At 31.7% G+C, this 19029-nt stretch overlaps 5 protein-coding genes across 7 annotated transcripts in view; 2 read left to right on the plus strand and 3 right to left on the minus strand.

The window, feature by feature from the left end:
* Positions 1-9920: 9920 nt before the first annotated feature.
* On the minus strand, positions 9921-11786 carry LOC128387029 (uncharacterized). Its single transcript, XM_053346165.1, has 2 exons — positions 11527-11786; positions 9921-11375 (listed from the first exon to the last, which is right to left on the minus strand). The coding sequence occupies exon 2, from the start codon at positions 11370-11372 to the stop codon at positions 9921-9923; it is 1452 nt and encodes a 483-aa protein (XP_053202140.1). The 5' UTR covers positions 11373-11375; positions 11527-11786.
* LOC128386985 (integrator complex subunit 13-like) lies at positions 11758-14320 on the plus strand. Its single transcript, XM_053346119.1, has one exon. It carries the CDS (start codon positions 11906-11908, stop codon positions 14171-14173), a length of 2268 nt encoding a protein of 755 aa, XP_053202094.1. The 5' UTR covers positions 11758-11905; the 3' UTR covers positions 14174-14320.
* On the minus strand, positions 14189-15583 carry LOC128387004 (isoamyl acetate-hydrolyzing esterase 1 homolog). The gene is made up of 3 exons (XM_053346142.1): positions 15109-15583; positions 14984-15042; positions 14189-14911 (listed from the first exon to the last, which is right to left on the minus strand). The coding sequence occupies exons 1-3, from the start codon at positions 15160-15162 to the stop codon at positions 14350-14352; spliced, it is 675 nt and encodes a 224-aa protein (XP_053202117.1). The 5' UTR covers positions 15163-15583; the 3' UTR covers positions 14189-14349.
* A 244-nt stretch (positions 15584-15827) lies between these two features.
* Positions 15828-17393, minus strand: LOC128387002 (isoamyl acetate-hydrolyzing esterase 1 homolog). Its single transcript, XM_053346139.1, has 3 exons — positions 17213-17393; positions 16680-16738; positions 15828-16494 (listed from the first exon to the last, which is right to left on the minus strand). The coding sequence occupies exons 1-3, from the start codon at positions 17267-17269 to the stop codon at positions 15924-15926; spliced, it is 687 nt and encodes a 228-aa protein (XP_053202114.1). The 5' UTR covers positions 17270-17393; the 3' UTR covers positions 15828-15923.
* A 62-nt stretch (positions 17394-17455) lies between these two features.
* The window catches only part of LOC128386996 (uncharacterized), a 36580-nt gene continuing 35006 nt past the window's right edge, over positions 17456-19029 (plus strand). Inside the window, exons 1-5 of one of the 3 annotated variants that reach the window (XM_053346132.1) lie at positions 17496-17636; positions 17791-18038; positions 18141-18330; positions 18392-18413; positions 18626-18817. The gene's annotated coding sequence lies outside the window, so the exon portion shown is untranslated. Of the gene's footprint in view, positions 17637-17790; positions 18039-18140; positions 18414-18625; positions 18818-19029 lie in introns of all 3 variants that reach the window. The other 2 variants (XR_008324949.1, XM_053346133.1) reach the window with 2 other exon arrangements.

A 19029-nucleotide genomic window follows, 5' to 3' on the forward strand; every position in this document is an offset into this window, starting at 1 on the left:
CAAATCAACTGATTGATTTCAACAATTGTCACAATTTAAGATTCAAATTGTACCAACAATTTTCAACTTTCATCACCAGCAAAGAGTAACAACTTTTACTTTGTGTTTATTTTCACCAATTAAGTTATTGGAATTAATTTCATTTAATTGTTAATTTTCAACTTTCTTTTTAACAGTTTTGGTCTTTTTTTTATGATTATGGAATTGGATTATAGTTTATTTTAATCGTCTACAGTTGATACTTTGTTGCTATGCTGATTTTGTAGCCACGGGGAATCAATAGATTGTCCTTGGTATTGGATCGATGTGTTTGGTTTAATTGTGATTTAGATGACCGTCTTTTGATTAGTATTTTAATTGAAAGTTTGGTGAGTTACCTTCTTGATTAGTGGACAATAGGTTTTACATAATTGACTGATGTCCGTTTCATTAAAATAACTGGAAACAACATTAAGATATTCAAGAGATGGACAATGTTTCAAGATGACCTCTAAAAGATCAATGTTAAATGATCTTCGCTCTGTTTTAATTGTCATGGAGGACAAGTGATACAATGGAATCAAATTTGGTGTTGCTGATCCAAAGCCATCATGGTCGATTAAATTAATCTCAAAACGATTTAAATTAGGACAACAATTGAAAACGATTTGTATCAATGCAGTGAAAAAATCTAAAGGCTCAAAGGGTATAATCACCATTCCAGTTGAACCAGAATTTGTAGATTCGGTTGCAGTTAAACTTGAACAATAATGGAAGCTTTTCAAAGAATATCCTTTAACTAACATGAAAGATTGTAAATTTTCCAACGAATAGTGTGTTCCATGTAAACGTAAGGTGGACAATTTATCGGACTGGATCATAGTTAAATCTATTTTATAATTTTCAAAATTTCGACTCAATTTAATACAACCCAAGTCAAGAAATTTAAGATTAACACATCGCCTGACAATGGACGAAGACATTTTAACATTTGACCAGCCATGAAGGGTCAGTTTTTCCAAGTTAATCAGATGAGCCGGTAATCTGTTGGTATTGAAACAAATTCTATCACAAGCAGTTGACCTGAATTCTTTGAGTTTGGGACAATTAATCAAGATTTGATCAAATGGAAGTCGAACTCGTTTTTCATTACGAGAAAAAGGTCTCATCTCTGATGGGTAATAAACATCTTTCCGTTCCCGAATCGATTGGTGATTTAATCTCAACGATTTTCCAGAAATTCCATAGAATCGATGACAGACTAAATTGTGGAAATCAACAACACAAAGAAAGGACAATTATTATAATATCAGAGGAATATAAAGAAAATTAAAAAGGAAAAAGATGACAATTAGAAATTGATTGTTACTCTAACCTCTTTTAAGTCTTATCTTTTCTCGGATATTGTTAATATAAGAGAAAATATTTAAAAGTGAATAATCATCTAAATCAGTGATCAATTTGACAGAATTTAATCTGGACCATGAGAATAACGGTGGCAATTTAATTTGTGATGTTGGTTTAATTGTTTCCGGTTCAATATCATCACCGCTTGGATTTAAATTAACTGAACAATCAGTAAAATGTGACGGATGGAAATTTTCTTGATCCAGTGAATTCAATTGTGATAATTCAGTGCCAGTCGAAACAATAACCGTTTCATTAAAACTCTCAGGTATCATAAACATAATTAAATACGGAGAAACAGAATTAAGTCAATCAAGCCAAATGATCAAAAACTAAAACGTAAAAACCAAAACAAACAATTAACACTAATCATTATCTGATCGAATCCTTTATAATAACAACAAATTAAGATAATCAAATCACCCTCTAATCAAATCGTATCTGTTTAAAATCTTTATTAGTGAAGATAAACAAAAAAAAGTTAATTAATTTCTATCAACAATTAAACTTGTTAAATTGAAGAAAAAGTTATCGATTGAACGAGAGACTTACCAAAGCGCCATCTTCATTTTACCAAGCGATCTATTAATTGTTAACTAAAAGAGATAAGTTAATGAGGGTGGAAAAGTTTTCAAGGTGGGAAAAGACAAGAGAGTAGAGAAAATCATAGATTGGGTTTGGTGGTAATAGAATATGTTGATGATTATTGTTTGAGAGAGAAAATTATGCAATATCCTTTTCTCTTTCGATTTAGGCTTGGCTCTTATTCGCTTGATAAAAGGCAAACATTTCATCGCATCATCATTGAAGATATGAAATGATTGTTGGGTGGAAGATGAAGATTCTCATCATCCTCAACCCCTTTTTGTTTTTGGTTCATCTCCATCTTCATCTCACTCACTCACTTTTCTCTCTCTCTCTTTTTCCTCTTTATCTTCTCTGTGACTAAAACGAAAAAGTTTCCTTTCCTCTTCTATCTTAATTCCCTCTCCGCCCTCTTTACTATCCTTTCTCTCTCTCTTTCATTTTTCTTTCTTTTACATTTTTCCATCTCTCATGATGATGATCATCATCATGATGCCCTCCACCCACTTTTTTCCTCATCATTTCCAGAAACTTTCTGTTAGATCAACTTTTTCTCTCTCTTTCCTTTTACGATTTACCTCCCTTTCCTTAGATTACAACCACTCTCTTCCCTTCTCCACCCACTCCTCCACCTCCTCTTCATTCTGTAAGTTATTCCATCATCATTTACTCCTCTCTCCCTTCCACCCATGTTCTGCATCCCACTCCTTCTTGTCTCGATCTTCTTGTTTTTCCTATTCCAATTCTACAATTTCGATTCTAGAAAATTACTTTTTCCTTCATCTTCTTCTTCTCCACCATCAAAATCTTCCTCCAAATAATCATTTCCCGTCCAGGTTTCTCTTTCTCTCTTTCTCTCTTTTTCTCCTTGTCTCTTTTCTCTATCATAACTTTTTCCCTCTTCAATCATTCACAATTCGTTTCTCCTCTTTCTCTTCACTTTTATCTTCCTCTTACAATCCATTTTCTCTCCCACACCTCCATCACCTCCTTTTTTTCTTCCTCCTACTCTTCCTACTCTTCCTCATCTTCCTTTTCAATTTTCCTCTTCCCCCTTTCGCCTCCTCCTTCTCATCCTCCTTTTCCATACTCTTATCTTCCTCCCACTTTTATCCTTCTCTATCATTCAACATTTACTACACTAGAGTAACATCATCATCATCATCATGTCGTTCTAACCATTCACGACAACATTACCACCTCCATCAACTTCATCTACGAAAAATAAAAAGTTCAGTCGAACTCCAACTTTCCCTCTCCCTCTCTTCTCTCTCCCTTATCATCTCTCTCTCTCCCTCTCTCTTTCTCTCTCGCTCTCTTTTAATCCACCCAACTACATGTATCTTTTACAATTGTATCTTCTTTCTCTTTTCATCATTTCCACCCACTTATCATCCTCTTCCTTCATTTTCCCTTGACTCGCCTCTCTCATCCTTCATCATCTTCACTCTGTTTCTGTTTCAGCTTTTTATCCAAGTTTTTATTTCTCTCTCTCTCCAAAACTGAAAATATCTCCTTCCACTTTCTCATTCTATTAATAATTGTGTTGACTTTATATCCAAATTAAACCTTATCTATCCTTAAGAAACAAAATTCTAAATCAAAGTGTTGTAACTCTTAGATCTTTAAAAATTGTTAACAATCAAAAACCAAAACAAAACCAAAACCAAAAAGAAAATGATTCTAAACGATTTCTACAACCATCATCATCTCCAAACATCAACAAACAAGCAACTTAATCATCAAAACAAACTATTTGATGGCGATCACAAAAAAAGATACTCATGTGACCAATGTTCATATTCAACTGACCGACGTGACCTTTACCGAAGACACGAAAATATCCACAAAGATGAGAAACCATTTCGTTGTTACGTTTGCAATAAGATGTTCAATCGAGCCGATCATGTGAAGAAACATTTCCTCAGGATTCATAAAGGACTCGAATATAATGTTAAATTGATAAAAAGGTCGAATGGTGTTGATTGTTCATCCTCATCACCATCATCATCACTCACAACAACTGAAAACAATCAGAACAATGATTCTCATTTGAATGGTCATCTAATCTCATCGGATAATGTTATCAATGATTATCCATCAGGAAATTCAACCAACGGATTAAATTGTTTAACCAATCTAATGAGTAAACCAGATTATGGATCATTATTAAACTCCTATGGCTCTCAAACTGTTTTTCCTAAATTTAAATCTCTCATTAATCCTCCCACCAATCAATCTCATCAACGATCATTATTAACAAACTACAAACCACAATCAACAGAAAAATCATCATTACAATTAAACTTATCGCAGTCTAATCAAAGATCACTGTTAACTAAACCTAACCTTTTATCATCGGCTAAATCATTACAATCAATGGAACCAATTGTTACACATCAATCATCACAATCACAACCACAATTAACATCGTCATTAATTTCATCATTATCATCCTTGTCTTCATCACCATCCTCCTCATCAACTCACAATACAAACATTGATAGTGACGATGATACAACTATCACTACGATTAATAGTAACAATCAAATAATAATAGTAATTTGTGGTAAACAGAATTCTAACCACAAATCGATAATCAATCATATGTTAAATCATAATGACCTTAAACGATCTCGAAAATATCCTTCTCAATGTCCAAGTCGATCTTCAACTTCATCATTAACTTCGTGTTCGAGTTTAACCCGAAAAGACCGAAGAAAACAAAGTAAACCTAAACGAGCTTCAATCGAACGAAGTTGAACTTTGTATTTCCTAAATTCGAAATAAAATAAAATGCAATTACCAAATTATTTCTAATTTCTTCAAATTTCTTCTTCGTTCTCTCAAAGGCCAGTTGACCTTCTCAAACTATCGGCAACTCTTTTCCCGCTGATTCGTCAACCCAACCAAATATTTCGAACACTTATCAACGCATATTAACATGTTCGAAACAAAATTCTATTACTCGATGAACAGTAAAGAAAAACAATAACAACGATTAATCAAAATGTCTCCGATTGTGATTTCATTTAAATCGAGAATTAAAAACTCAATCAAACAATTAAAAAGAAAATGAAATACAATCACTTCTCATTTTGATCGAATCCTCAACACCAAATCAGCAAAAATTAAACTTGTAGTTGTTTATTATCTTTAAAAGCGAAAAGAAAAACAATTTGATCAATTTTAATTTAATTTCTTTTGACAATTTAACCAATTGCGAAAAGTTTATTTATTATTATAGCTAATTACAGCAAGTCTCCAAAGACTTTATCATCTTAAAAATGATACTAAGAGTGAGTACAACTCTTTTGGGTGGGTTACAAGTTTGGATTGAGAATAAGGTATTAGTAATATTATTAGTGAGTTTCGATTATATGTTTATCGTACAATTAATCAGTTGTTTGGAGACTTGCTGTATTATTCCTGCGATTCTTAGATATGTTTCAATGTTATCTGTTGTGATTTTATGATCATTAATATTCCAGTGTTCATTTTGATTTTCAGCTACAATTTGGATCAGTTTGTTACACGTAAGACAGTTGTGATTTTGTGATGCATAATTATCACAGCATGGAACTCGAGTGATTCTCAGATTGAATTTATTCCATATTTTTATTATTTTCCAATAGGGAGTTGTTTTGATGAAACCATGTTCGTTTGTGATCTGTTCCTCTGTTGGAAGTTTGCATACCCAAATGTCACCATTTTCCTTCAACCACTGATTATGTTTTATTATTATTTGTTCTTTTACATTTTTTCTCCAGTTTTTTGTTGATATCCATAGGATTTTCAGCTCATGTATTTTTATTGGTGTGAATTCGTTTCTACAGGGTCGACCATATGTCCATTTCCAATTGAATGATAATATTCTTGATAATAATGAGAAAGCGTCTTGAGTGTAATTAGATTTTGAGTTAACTGTAAGATTCATTTGCTGAGGTATAATAATTAGGGGAGTGGGAAATTTGTTACGGTAGGAATATACGACCTGAACATAGATTATTAATAATAACGTTTCCCATTGTGATCTTCTCGTTGTTTTGTAGGCTTCGATGTTGTTATTCACTCCTATTATTATCTCATCTTCTTTGTAGTAATACATAATAGTTTGTTCAAATCGTTGAATTTGGTAACGCTCTATTATTTTCCTCTTTTCTTTTGTATTCGGTATTAATAATAATTCCGGTGAGTCTATTTTGAAGTCATTTACAATGTCCATTTTCTTTCTCTTATGCCATTCTAATGCTAAGAGCCAGTTGTCGATTAGTGGATGAGTGAGACCATAAATAGGTTTGATGTAAGATGATGATATTGATGAGGATTCCAATAATGATAATATTTTATCTGTGTTAGCCAATGTTTTTAAGTAATTTTGTTTGTTTTGGATGAACAAGGAGAAACCAATGGCTTTGAGTTTCGGAAAGATGATGTTTGATATTATTAATCTCTTTACCCGAAATGGTAGACAGATTAGTGTAGCTTTTGTACACTTGAATCGACTCATTATTTCAGCTTCCAGGGTTAGTAGAAATTGTTTAACATCAATATCTCGATATGGGTGAAATGATCGATAACCAGTTACCACCATTGATCTAATATTATCTTTTGTATAGATTTTTGTTTTGTTGATGTTGATTTTTAGGTTAATATTAGCCATTTGAACAATTATCTCATTAATTATCGTCGTAGCGTCTAGTATCGATGGTATCCGAATAATGAGATCGTCTGCATAGGAGATGATATTAATATTTCTTGAGGTTAATGTACGAATAATAGCGTCCAGTGCCATTGAAAATAATATTGGTGATGATGCACATCCTTGGGGGACTCCTTTTGATTCTTCCAATTTGTACCAATATTGATTGTTGTGTCGAACTCGAATAAATCTTTTTGCACAAAAACTTTTTATCAGGTGTGATAATGGTCGATCGACTACCAATAGTCTATCTATCAACGAGTCGATATTGACTTCGTCAAACGCTTTTTCCAAATCTAATAATATTATTGTCGTATTTGAAAGTTTCGTATTAAATAATAATTCCATTATAAATTGTTCACGAGACGAATTTTTTGTGAAGGCATAATGATGATTAGGTAATAATATTGAATCAGTTAAATCGTGTAATTGATATGATATCAAAATATCGATACATTTTAGTAGGTAATTCGGTGCTTTAACCAATCTCACTTGGTTGGTGTCTCTCTTAGGTATGAATCCTCCTCCTAATAATCTAAAAGCTGACGGAATGTATGAAATTTCAAAAACTCTCGTAATAATATTTTTAATAATGACTTCGTTGAGTTTGAAGAACTTGATCCATTTCATCTTTGTGTATCCATCTGCTGAAAGTGATGATTTGAATGAGTCGAGATGTTTTATTAAGTCATACCAGTGTTCGTCGTTAAATTTTCCTTTTTCTAGTTGATAGTCATTATCTCCAAATATCGGCTTGTTTGTTGTAAATCCTTGGAGATGTGATTCAATTGAATTTTTGTATTTCGGTGGAATCGGTTGCTTGAGAATGTTATTCTCATTTGGGTAACATAATATTGATATTATTTTCCAAAATCGAAGTTGTTCAGGTTGATCTTTTTTGTTAATAATTGTTGATGCGATTTTCGTTAATGAATATTTTTTGCGTAGATTGGTTAATTTTTGTCTAAGTGATGGTGAATTATTTCTCTTTATGAGTTTCCTCAATTTTCTAATCGCCCTCGAGGTGGTAGGTTGTTTGTTATTAATCCATTTACCAATTCTTTCAGGATGTTTTATTATTGATAATCCAGCGGTTACCAGTGGTGTATCTTTGTTAATAATATTAGGAATTGGGATCAAGTCCTGGTTAATCTTTTTTACATTGAATTTAAGAATCGGAGTTGGTGGTTGAACATAATTATCTGTTATTAGAATCGTCGTATCCAGAATCAAATGATCATTAACATTTACTCTCAAAATTCGTGATTTTAATATTGTTGTTGTTTTCGGTACCAGTATCGCATCAATATAAGTAAAATTTTCGTTTTTTGTGTATGTGTAATTTTCTTCCACCGGTGAAAATACAGATTTATAGTAATCAAGAGCCATTGGACAACTTTGATGTTTATTAATCCGTGGTGACCATAGTTCATTTTCCATATTGAAGTCCGACATTATTATTAATGGTGATTTGATCTGTGATAGTTCACTTTTCAGAAGAGTCCACCTTTTCTCTTGTGATTTTTTATTAACCGGCATGTAAACGGAAACAAACGAATAGAGTCTTCCAAAATGTTCAATTTCAATTCCAACTGAATTTTTTGTTTTTAATTTTAGATCTTTGACTTTATAATTTGATGACACACAGATCGCTGTTTGGCCATTAACGAAAATATTAAGGGTTTCCCATTTCAGATAATTAATATTATATATTTGTTGATTTGTTGAAAGAATGTCGAATAATTTATCTGATATAAAGGTAGATGGTGTTTCATTTAATGATATTATTATTTTATCATTTTTTAATGAGTTTAGTAACTCTTCTGTTTGGTCTCTACGTTTACCAGTGTTCCAATGTACTAATTGAAACATTTTGTGATTAATAAACAAAATTAATAAACAAAATTAATAGTCACTTAGTTAAAATAATTTTAAGGTTAATAATTTTTGTTCACAAATAGAATAGAATTTGAGTTACTTTTCTATTCGTAATTTATTAATGTTCCCTCAACGTTGCTATGGTAATTATTGTTCTAAATTTATTAGCGTTATTTTTGAATCGCTTTAATTTTGTTTCGATTGTTTAATTGTTTCAACTTTATTATTATTAATTGATCTTTATTTTTTTTTTTTTTGAATTTTATAAACTGTTGCTGATAACATGAAGATCTCAATGGAACAAATTATTAATAAGGTGTTGGGTGGAAAATTTAAGTGTGGGTTGTGTAATTATTTGGCTCTTGATCCAATGGTTCATGACGGTGGTAACAGGCGGAGATTCTGTACGAAAATTTATTGTAGCACTTGTTGCTACCCTTATTCCGATGTTTCTACTAATCAATTTTTTAATAATAAAGCTCGAAAAATGGAGGTTAAGTGTCCTGGTGCTTGTCCCTTTGATTTTCGGGATCCATATTTTAGGTATTTGAGTGTCATCGAACGTGAGCTTTATGAATCAATTATTATTTGTTGTGAGAAATGTAATAATAATTTTGGGTTGAAAATTTTTCATCAACATTTTCTCTCCTGTGGTAAATCCAATGTTCCCAAAACGACTCAAGTGAAAATGGATCAATTCCTGAAACCTAATTTCGATCAATTGGCTTTAAAGCGAAAGGAGTTGCAGTTGATCTGTAATAATAATAATAATGATTTCAAGTTATTCTTTTATGAAGATTGTATTGATTTGGTTCATCTTAATGTTCGATCTCTTATTGATCTTCCTCAATTTCAAGTAGATCAAAAGGATAAGACAGAGAAAGTTATAAATTCAATTCGAACAAGATTAAATATTAAGAGTGATCTTGACCTTGTTTGGGTGGAATATCGATGTGCAAGCCAATATGAGACTATTGGTGGGTTTCTCCGAAGTATTCCGGTTGAGTCAATTATTAATATGATTCCAAAACGGAAGGAAATTGCCATTAATGATCGATTAATGAAGATTAAATATTTGGGAAGTTTTGGTGGAAAGAAGGATTGAATCAAATTAAATGAACTAGAAATATTATGAATAGAAAAAAAAATTATTAAGAAAACTGTAATCAAAGCAAAATTTGAAGATTTGAATCAATATTATAATCGAACCCTTATTCAAATCATAATCGAAAAGAGAAAATTTAAATCAAATTGTAATCAAAGAAAGAAAGTCTAAATCAAATTGTAATCACAATATTAATCACAATATTAATCAAATCTATTAGATGAATAGAAGATTTTGTAACTGATCATCATTAATATTGATCAATTAAACTTTGATAATCCATCTATATTCATAGTTAATTAATTGAATAGCCTCTCTTAATTTCTTCTGGTAAGTGGGACAATCCCAGTCATCAGCTGAATGTTGATAATTTTTCTGTGATCCTTTACAATTGATGCAATTGTACAATTCTGGTTTATTAATATTAGGACATTCTCGCCATGCATGTAAGAGTGAACAGAGTTTGCATCGTTGTTGGGCTTGACAGTGTTTTTCTCGATGTTGATAAGAAAAGCATCTTGGGCATGATGTTACCGTGAAGTAATCAGCTATTTTTATTTCATTACCGAGGTAATAAATTACTCCTCGTTTTTCATGAATTTTATCTCTGACCGATGGGGAGACTGTTATAATAATATCAATATGATTAAGCAGATTTGATGTGTACGCCGCATCAATTGAATAGTCACCAGCTTCATGAAGTTCAGCGGTTTGCCAAATATTTGTTATCATATTTTTCATTGCCTCCAAATCGGTCAAAGATCCTTCATATTTAACTCTAATAAGTCTTATTTTTGGGTCAAAGACTTTTGGTTTCAGGATTTGTAACTCGGGAAGCCATTCTTTCAACTTTGCCATATTATTTTTTCGAGTCAAATTATCCGGTGACTTGATACGAAGAGCATCTTTACCTGTGATAAATGTACCAATTATCGCCGGAAGTTTACCTTGTTCAATATTTTTTATTATGGTATCTCTTATTTCAGCTGGTTTAAGAGATTCATGTTTGATTAAAAATATCGGCTCCATTAAGAAGGCAGACCAGGGTTTCCATTGGCTGGGAATGGGCATTTCTTCCTGTTTGTAGACCGTTTTTCTTATCTTTTTTGTTGTATCATATTCAATTTGAATATTCTCCCGATGTAGATTAAAATTAATAAATTTTCTTTTTAACGGGTTAACATAAGCTGGTCTCGGGTTTTGAGTATCTTGTTCATTGTCACGAATAATAATAGAGCTTGAAGTTGATGGTTGGTTCATGGTTGATGATTGATTGGAGGTGGATGGTTGGTTGATAGTTTGTTGATTGTCTTTCCTGGGGTTTCTTTCATAGTTCTTTTGTATTATTGGTAAATTTGGGTCGTTTACTTCATCTTCTTCTTCTTCTTGTTGATTAATATTATTATTTAGATTCACTATTAGAATTTCTGGATCCAATTCTTGTAGTGTATCCAAAAAATTGATTTCTCTTCTATTAATATCATCTGGACGATTGATCTTTTTCAACCATGACAATATAAATTTCATTTTATATTGGGTAGTTAATCCAAGGGAATATTGTCGGAGAATATCAGGTGATTGAATGGCTTTAAGAGAACTGTAACCCATTTGGAGAATATCTGATAACGGAAGTTTTTTCAATTGTTCATTGAAGTCTTGACGTGTAACCAATTTACGACGGAGGTCGTTTTTTAGAGTTTCAAATTCTGTAGACATTTTCTAAAGAAGATAAATTGTAATAATATTATTAGTTATAAGATTGAATAATTTGCACGTTGGGTAACGGAAACGGAAATGTTATGTCATGAGATGTATGGCTTAGAGCCCCAATATTATTTTTCCTATTTTTTTCTTTTATTGTTTTACTTACTTGGTATTTTTTGATTTATCAAGGTTCTTGAAGGGCTTATAATTGTTAATTTAACACTTTCACTTGTATTTATTTATTTAATTAACTGTTTTTAATCACTGAAATTTTTAAGAAAAATCACTAGTTTAATCGATAAAATGAGAGAACGGATTAGGGCGCCATCTCCATTTCTCCGGAAGAACTTGAACATTTTCTCTTCTGTTTTTTTTTCTTTTTTGTTTTGATCAGAAATTTAATTCTTTTCTCTTTGGTTTCCGCTTTTTTCTTGTTCTTTAAACGAATTGATTAATTTGTTTTCTCTAATTACTTAGTTACTTATTATTGTTTATATGATTTGTTGATTTCTTTTTTCGTGTGTTTAGTTTGATGATCAGTGGAAATGTTCCCAATCAGCCATAAGACAGTAATCGTTTTGGACAATAGTTATCGCTTCTTGTCCACCTCATGTGGTCAACCCATTGATTATGATGTTTGCCTTAAGATGAAAGGAGGAGCTCCTCCAGGTATAATTCCGTTAGCACCTTTATCTAAATCTTTGTGGACCTGTTCAGTTGAAGCTATTCAAGAATATTCTCGTATTGTTTATGATGTTTTCCCTGGAAGCGAGAGACTTTTATCTCTTGTAACCTGTGATGAGGTTGGATTTAAGATTGTCATGGGTTGGAATAGTGAACATCAAAATATAGCTCATCTGAATTCTTGTTTTGCTCGTAGTAGCTTTCACACCAGACCTTCAAGCTCATTTTCCCGTGGATCTGAACCTATTTGGACTGAAGATTCAACCCTAAGTAATGGCGTTAAAGCTGCTATTGAAGCTCTTGGTACACCAACAGTAACTCAAACCCAAATACGTGGTAAAAACCCTCGAGAAGCAAATTCTGGACGTGTAATGTTAATTGCCTGTTTTAAAAATGAGAATCAATTGAAATATGTCTCTGATTTTATGGCAGATTGTCTCAACAGGTATAATAAAGCCATGAGAGAGAAAGATGATCCAAATCGTTTACCAATAAATGAATGTCATCTTACCATTGTCAATATCTATCCCGTTGGTGATCTTAGTCCATCAAGTCAAATCAGAGAAATTGCCAATTTCTATCCATCACCTATTCTATCATGTGAAATACATTCATCTCGAGGAGGAACAATGTTTGCACTCAAATTACTCTCTTTGGTTCAAAGTCACTATCATTTGGCATCAACAACAGTTACTGGTATTCCTATGAAGGAGGAACAGAACGCCAGTTCTTCAGCTAATTATGATGTTGAAATTGTTCATCCAGCTGATGCTCATGTTAATTTACCCAAAATTGCAACCGGAGCCGGAGGTGGAGATGGATCTTGTCATCGAATTCCAAAAGAAGATGCCAACTATGAAACGATACCATTGAAATGGTGCACACCAAGAACGACATCAGTTGAACTTCATCACTGTAGTAGTGCTTACAGAATTTCTCCTGTTGATGTTAATAGTAGGCCTTCTTCTTGTTTAACAAATTTTCTTCTAAGTGGACGAACAGTGATGCTCGAGATGACCAAACTAAAAGGGTCCAAAGTTATGTCTCACATGTTATCAAGTCATAACGGGGAACTTTATATTCACACATTGTATACTGGTCGATCATTATTGGAAGATCCACCATCAATTAGTGAAGGAATTGGTGGTAGAATAACAGATTATCGTATAAATGATTTTGGTGAACTAATGAAACGAATTAAATTATCTCCAATTAAACCATCAATGATTTCATCTGAGAAAACTGTTTCTCCAATTGACAAAGCCATGGGATATTTAACTCGACAAACATTATATTGGCCAATTGTTCTTGGTCATTCAATTATGTTCAATCTTCAACTCCACATTGCACCGTTAATTAATTTAATACCCAAAGATCAGTTGACCGTGGAAGATGTTAATGAGTGTAAAAATGCAATCTATCAAATAGTAAAAATGGAAAGCAAAGGAACATCTTTGGTATTACCTTGTGTAAGTGCTCGAGGAAAAGGACCGAAAAAAGAGGAATTGTACAAATTACTTTGGAGGGAATTAGATCATTACATTGAAATTTACGCATCTACACCTCAACACAAAACAATCCTTTCAACTCTTCGTGATCTCCATGTAACATCATCTAACTCTGATCCAAATCAATCAGTTAAATCTGAGCCAATGTCACCTAATCGTGCTACTAGTCCATCTAGTGGAGATAAACCAATAAACAATTCTGTCATCATTCCGCCTCTTCAACAACAATCAACTCTATCATCAATGCCAACCTTCAATGTTTCCGGACTTAAAGATGAATCTACAATGGCCTGGAAAGAATTGGATGCCTACAATAATATGAGCGAACGAGAAAAACGAGAATTAGACGAGAAAAGTAAACCACCAGCAAAACGAATGCGAATCCCTGATATTCAAAGTCCATCAGATTCAAATTCATCAGCATCAATGGTCGAAAATCGGACCAATGGTTCATCATCAACCGTAGAGAGCAAAATATCAAATGGATCAACATCGAACCAAAATTTACTCTCTATTTGGGTTAATCAACTAAATTCTAAATCTCGTAAAAGACAAGATCTTGATGGTAGATCATTTAAAATTGCTCCTCTCTATGTTAATCTAAATCATCCGATTGAATAATCAACACACAAATCATTTGATCATCTGAATCTACTCTAGTTTATTTAAATCATCTTTTTTTTTGTCAACAACTTGTATATCAAAAGATAAACATAATTTTTCATGTTAACTCTGTCATAACATTAAAATGAGAAAAACACAATCAAAGAGTGAGTGAGAAAACGACAAATTAACAATTAGTCGCTTTCAGGTTTTTCGATAACTTCATAAGATGGAAATTTAAGTTCAAAGGAACCATGAAAATCGATGATTCGATTAACAAGCGAAGGCCAAACAGCGTCGTAAACAACCTGAGCTCCTGCTCGATTAAAGTGAAGTCCATCATAGAACAAAGATCTCGAATTCGGATGTTCTTTCGTGATCTTATTAATATCAACACATTCGACTTCGAGTTGATCGGCCACTCGTTTAACACCAACACTGTACTCGTCAGGAGTACGAGTACCATTTTCCTCACTCGAATCTTGATGATGATAAACGGGAGGAGTTAATAGAATAATTTTTTTACTCGAAATCCCTTTCGATTTAAGATGAGTAATAATCGTTGTCAGATTTTTCTCAGTATCTTCTAACGGTACATTCGGTCCATAAGCGTTGGTAAAACAATCGTTGGAGCCCAAAAGGATAATAACACAAGAAACTTTCTCGAAATTTTCGTTAGCAAATAGTTCGGGTAATATTTTCACTATTCCTCTAGTGGAATAGCCAGAAAATCCTCTGGAAAGGACATCGCTTACTCTAAATGAAGAAAAGGTTACATTAACGTTAATTGTTACAATTAATTCTTGTTCTTGTTTTAAAAAAACTGACCTTTGCAAACTTTGGGCCAACATCGATCCCCAACATCCGTTGTAAACATCAAACGAACCCTAGAAATTGAATTAATTAGAGTTCATGAAATGGAATCATTTTAATTAAATCGAAACTTTAATTACCTGAGTTAAGGAGTCACCAATTAAAATCACATTTGACCAGATTGGATCAGCCATAGTTGATTAAATTGCAATCAATGAAAATTCAACACTGATTCAAACAATCAAATGTTAATTGTTTCATCAATTAACAGACTAATCAGTTTAAATACAAATTTAAAAAGCGGATGAAAAACTAAAAATAGTAACAACATCATCTAAATGACAATTATAATTGTCGTCGCTCTGATTTCATGTTTTAACTTTGATTAACCTTTGGTCTGATTTAGTTTATTTGGCTGAACTGGATTAAAACGAATCCATTGACCAGCTTTTTGTTAATTGTTTCATAACTGATCGCTTAATAGAGTAACAATAATCTATTATCAATGGTTTACTTATTGTTATTTATGGATTTGGATAATAATTGAATGAATTCAATTTGATTGATTGATTTGATTCGATTCGATAATTGATATTAGATAATAAAATTGAAAGTCGATTCAATTTTTATCATTGCCTGGTGTTAGTTGTCTGGAAGATTAGTTTTGTTGATAATTATTGATTTTTACAGGTGATTTATGTTGATCAACAATTAAATGCAATTAATTACAGACTAATTAATGTCGAATGTAGATTGAACAATTGAAAGCTGATTGTAACAATTATCATGATACAATTAACTTCAAGTGCTTTGTACCCACGATTTAGATTTATTAATAGGTGATTTAACTTTCAGACTATTAAATTAATCAGTTTCATTGTTTCAATATAAAACAAAGTACATCGTTTGATAAGATTTAACAATTAGAAAATCTTTTGTTTACAATTAAAATTGATTATTGTAATTCTTTTTCTTTGATTTCCCAAATTGGAAGTTTAATTTCAAACGATCCATGGAAATCAGTAACGCGTTTGACAACCGAAGGCCAAATAGCTTTGTAAAGAAGCTCAGCTCCCGTGCGATTAAGATGAATACCATCATAGAAAAGGCTCCGAGGATTTGGATGCTCGTTAGAAAGTTTGTTCGTATCAACGATTTCAACGCCCGCTTTATCAGCAACTCTACGAACAATTTTACTGTATTCATCTGGATATCGTTGTGGAAGTTTAAAATCATGAATAGCTTGAAATTCATCGAAAAAGAAACAGGTAGGAGTTAACATGATGATCTTTGAAGTGGGAACTCCCTGTTCTTTAAGATAGGCTAAGATAGCGGTCAAATTGTCTTCAGTTTGGTCTTTGGGTACATGTTGAATACTCGTATTATCACAAGCATCATTTACACCGATGAATAAAATGATACAAGCAGCTTGATCGTAATCATCTTTACTCAATATATCGGGCAAAACATTCCTAATTGATCTTGAAGTGTAACCACTAAATCCTCGAGTAACAACATCACTAATTCTATGATCAAAGAAAACATAATATCAAAAATAAATTAAATTTGTGTACAAATGCAAGTATCAATTTCCACTTGCAAAATTAATCATGATAATAAAGACAAACAAACACTTCTAATAAACTTGAATGAGATTAATGATGATAGAATTGGATAATTTTACTTTTAACGATCGGAAATTATGACTTACCTCTGTAAACTATTGGCTAACATGGATGCCCAACATCCAGAATCGGGATTAAATGAAAACTATGAAAAAGTTATGAAAGAAAAAAAAATTAACATTAGAAAAAAGTCTCGGAAGCAAGAAACCAAATTAAGTTTATCAGTGCAATGTCCAAACAGATAATTAGATAACAAACAATTTGTAATCAAATTACACGTTCGAAAATACCAAGTGATTGAGTAAAAGAAAAAAAGAACAAAGATTCCATAGAATTACAACAACTTTGATTGACATTCAATCAAAGAGTAATCACTAAGATTAAGCGGGACGAGAAGCAAATTTTTTTCTTTAAGCAATCAAACATGTCATCAATCACTTTGAATTCAACCATCACCATGACCAAACAAGAAGATGATCAGAAACAAATAGAATTAAAGCAAAACAAAAAAAAACACCAAAAAAAAATCGAACAAAATAAAACAGTTAATTAAACTAATCAACCAAAGAAAAAGAAACATTAGAATAGAAAACAAGAAAAGAAAATTCATTTAATTTACCTGAACCAATGAATCTCCGATCAGAATAACTTTAGACCAAACTGGTTTAGTCGCCATAGTTTCTCCAAAATATGATTAATCTCTAAATGGAGCGAGAAAAATTGAAATAATTAACCAATTAATTAGAAGAAAAGAAAACACAATTAAAAGAGAAAAATTTTTGTTCTTTTATAAAAAAAATTCCAAAGGGGGAGGAGAAAACGAGGGAATGTTAACTAATTACACTACATACGAAATCTTGAAATGGAGAAGAGGAAGAGAGAAGTTAATTACTTTTCTATTATTTTAACTCTTATCACTTATCAATTTCCAATTAATTAAACACTACACACCTTATTGATTGTTCTCCATTCGATTGAGATAAATTCGTATCATTGAAGATTAGAAGTTAATCTGATTGAATTTCTCTTTTAATGAACAAAGGGTAAGACGCTTTATTTTTTGTTCTCTTCTTCTTCTCCCTTTGTCTCAACTGTAATCACGTTTTCTATTTTCTTTTAATTCTCTAACTAATCTAATCTATATGTGTATTTGTTTTCGATTTTGGCTTGATTAACCATATTAATCTACTCATTCAGTGTATCAACAATTATGGATCATCTTCACCACCACAGGAACAATTATCATGGAGAAGAGCAGATTTTCAATGGACTATTGTTTTGTGTTTATATTTTATTGGTGGCGATTCAGTTGTAATCAACCTAATGGAGATCTTTTTTTTTATATACTCTAATTGGTTAGCAATTGATTAGATTTACATGGCAAGTTGAATAATAGAATTTGGATAAAGAAGAAAGAAAATTACAAAAATCAAGCTGTAAATTCTGTAAGTGTATTAACTCAGCAAATCAAACATTGGATTGGATAAAGTTAACAGGTTCTTATTATCCTTTTTCACTTTTCTCTCCTTTCAATCTGCATTTATTAGGTTAAAATGAATGGAAATGAATGTGTTAAATCTAGTGAATTAAATTAACTTGTGTTCAGTTAAATTAACATCAACATAATCTTAACCACCACCGTCACCATGAAGAAAACGATCAAGAATCAACAACTGTAACTATAAGAATCTAATGGAAGCCTAACAAAAATCAAATGGAACATTTTAAAATTGCTTGGTAACTGATTATTCACTTAATAATTATGGTTAATGATCTTTAATTATGATCAATTTAATAGTGATTATCATGTTCATCAAACTGTAAGTATAAACAAACAAAAAAGATTATCCTTTTAGCTTGATTTTCCATTGGGAATATTATGTCTTTTTCCTTTATATTTTATGTGGTGTATTAGATGTGATAGTTAACTAGTGTTAAATGATTTTTTTAATCATCTTAATTAACCATTAATCAACTTTTGCCCCATAATCACACTGAAATTGATTAACTTTTCTCTCTCTCTTTCTCTCAGACTTATACAGATTTCCACCATGATGATGATGATGATAATTCTGAGATTAAATGAACTTTCCAAATGAACAATTAGTTGTGTTTACGAGATTTAAATTAAATTGACAAACATGAACCAAAAGAGGCAACTAATCAATCCTTAAATCACATGATATTCAATGCAACAATTAATGAAGAAACAACAACAATTTGTGTAACTATCAACATCGACCAAGAAAAGATGATCCATAGGAAAACATTTCCCTTTCCTTTAACCATGATTATTATTGTTGTTGTTACAATTAACATGATATAATGATAGCAGTTTATTTAATTTATGTCCTTGTTTCATAATTAACATTTTCCCTCCTCTCCTCATCATATTAAATCAAGAAGGACACTAACACATTGAGCCTAAACACATTC

The sequence above is a fragment of the Panonychus citri genome, unplaced genomic scaffold, assembly GCF_014898815.1.
Source record: "Panonychus citri isolate SS breed McGregor unplaced genomic scaffold, ASM1489881v1 Contig00077, whole genome shotgun sequence".
Classification (NCBI taxonomy): Eukaryota; Metazoa; Arthropoda; class Arachnida; order Trombidiformes; family Tetranychidae; genus Panonychus; species Panonychus citri.

What these genes read in the sequence shown, in the direction of transcription:
- LOC128387029 (XM_053346165.1), bottom strand. Translation starts at nt 11,372, where the DNA reads ATGTCTACAGAATTTGAAACTCTAAAAAACGACCTCCGTCGTAAATTG.
- LOC128386985 (XM_053346119.1), top strand. Translation starts at nt 11,906, where the DNA reads ATGTTCCCAATCAGCCATAAGACAGTAATCGTTTTGGACAATAGTTAT.
- LOC128387004 (XM_053346142.1), bottom strand. Translation starts at nt 15,162, where the DNA reads ATGGCTGATCCAATCTGGTCAAATGTGATTTTAATTGGTGACTCCTTA. An exon ending in TTGGTGACTCCTTAACTCAG is followed by an intron (nt 15,043 to 15,108) that starts GTAATTAAAGTT and finishes TTCAATTTCTAG; the next exon opens with GGTTCGTTTGATGTTTACAA. An exon ending in TTGGCCCAAAGTTTGCAAAG is followed by an intron (nt 14,912 to 14,983) that starts GTCAGTTTTTTT and finishes TTCTTCATTTAG; the next exon opens with AGTAAGCGATGTCCTTTCCA.
- LOC128387002 (XM_053346139.1), bottom strand. Translation starts at nt 17,269, where the DNA reads ATGGCGACTAAACCAGTTTGGTCTAAAGTTATTCTGATCGGAGATTCA. An exon ending in TCGGAGATTCATTGGTTCAG is followed by an intron (nt 16,739 to 17,212) that starts GTAAATTAAATG and finishes ACTTTTTCATAG; the next exon opens with TTTTCATTTAATCCCGATTC. An exon ending in TTAGCCAATAGTTTACAGAG is followed by an intron (nt 16,495 to 16,679) that starts GTAAGTCATAAT and finishes CTTTGATCATAG; the next exon opens with AATTAGTGATGTTGTTACTC.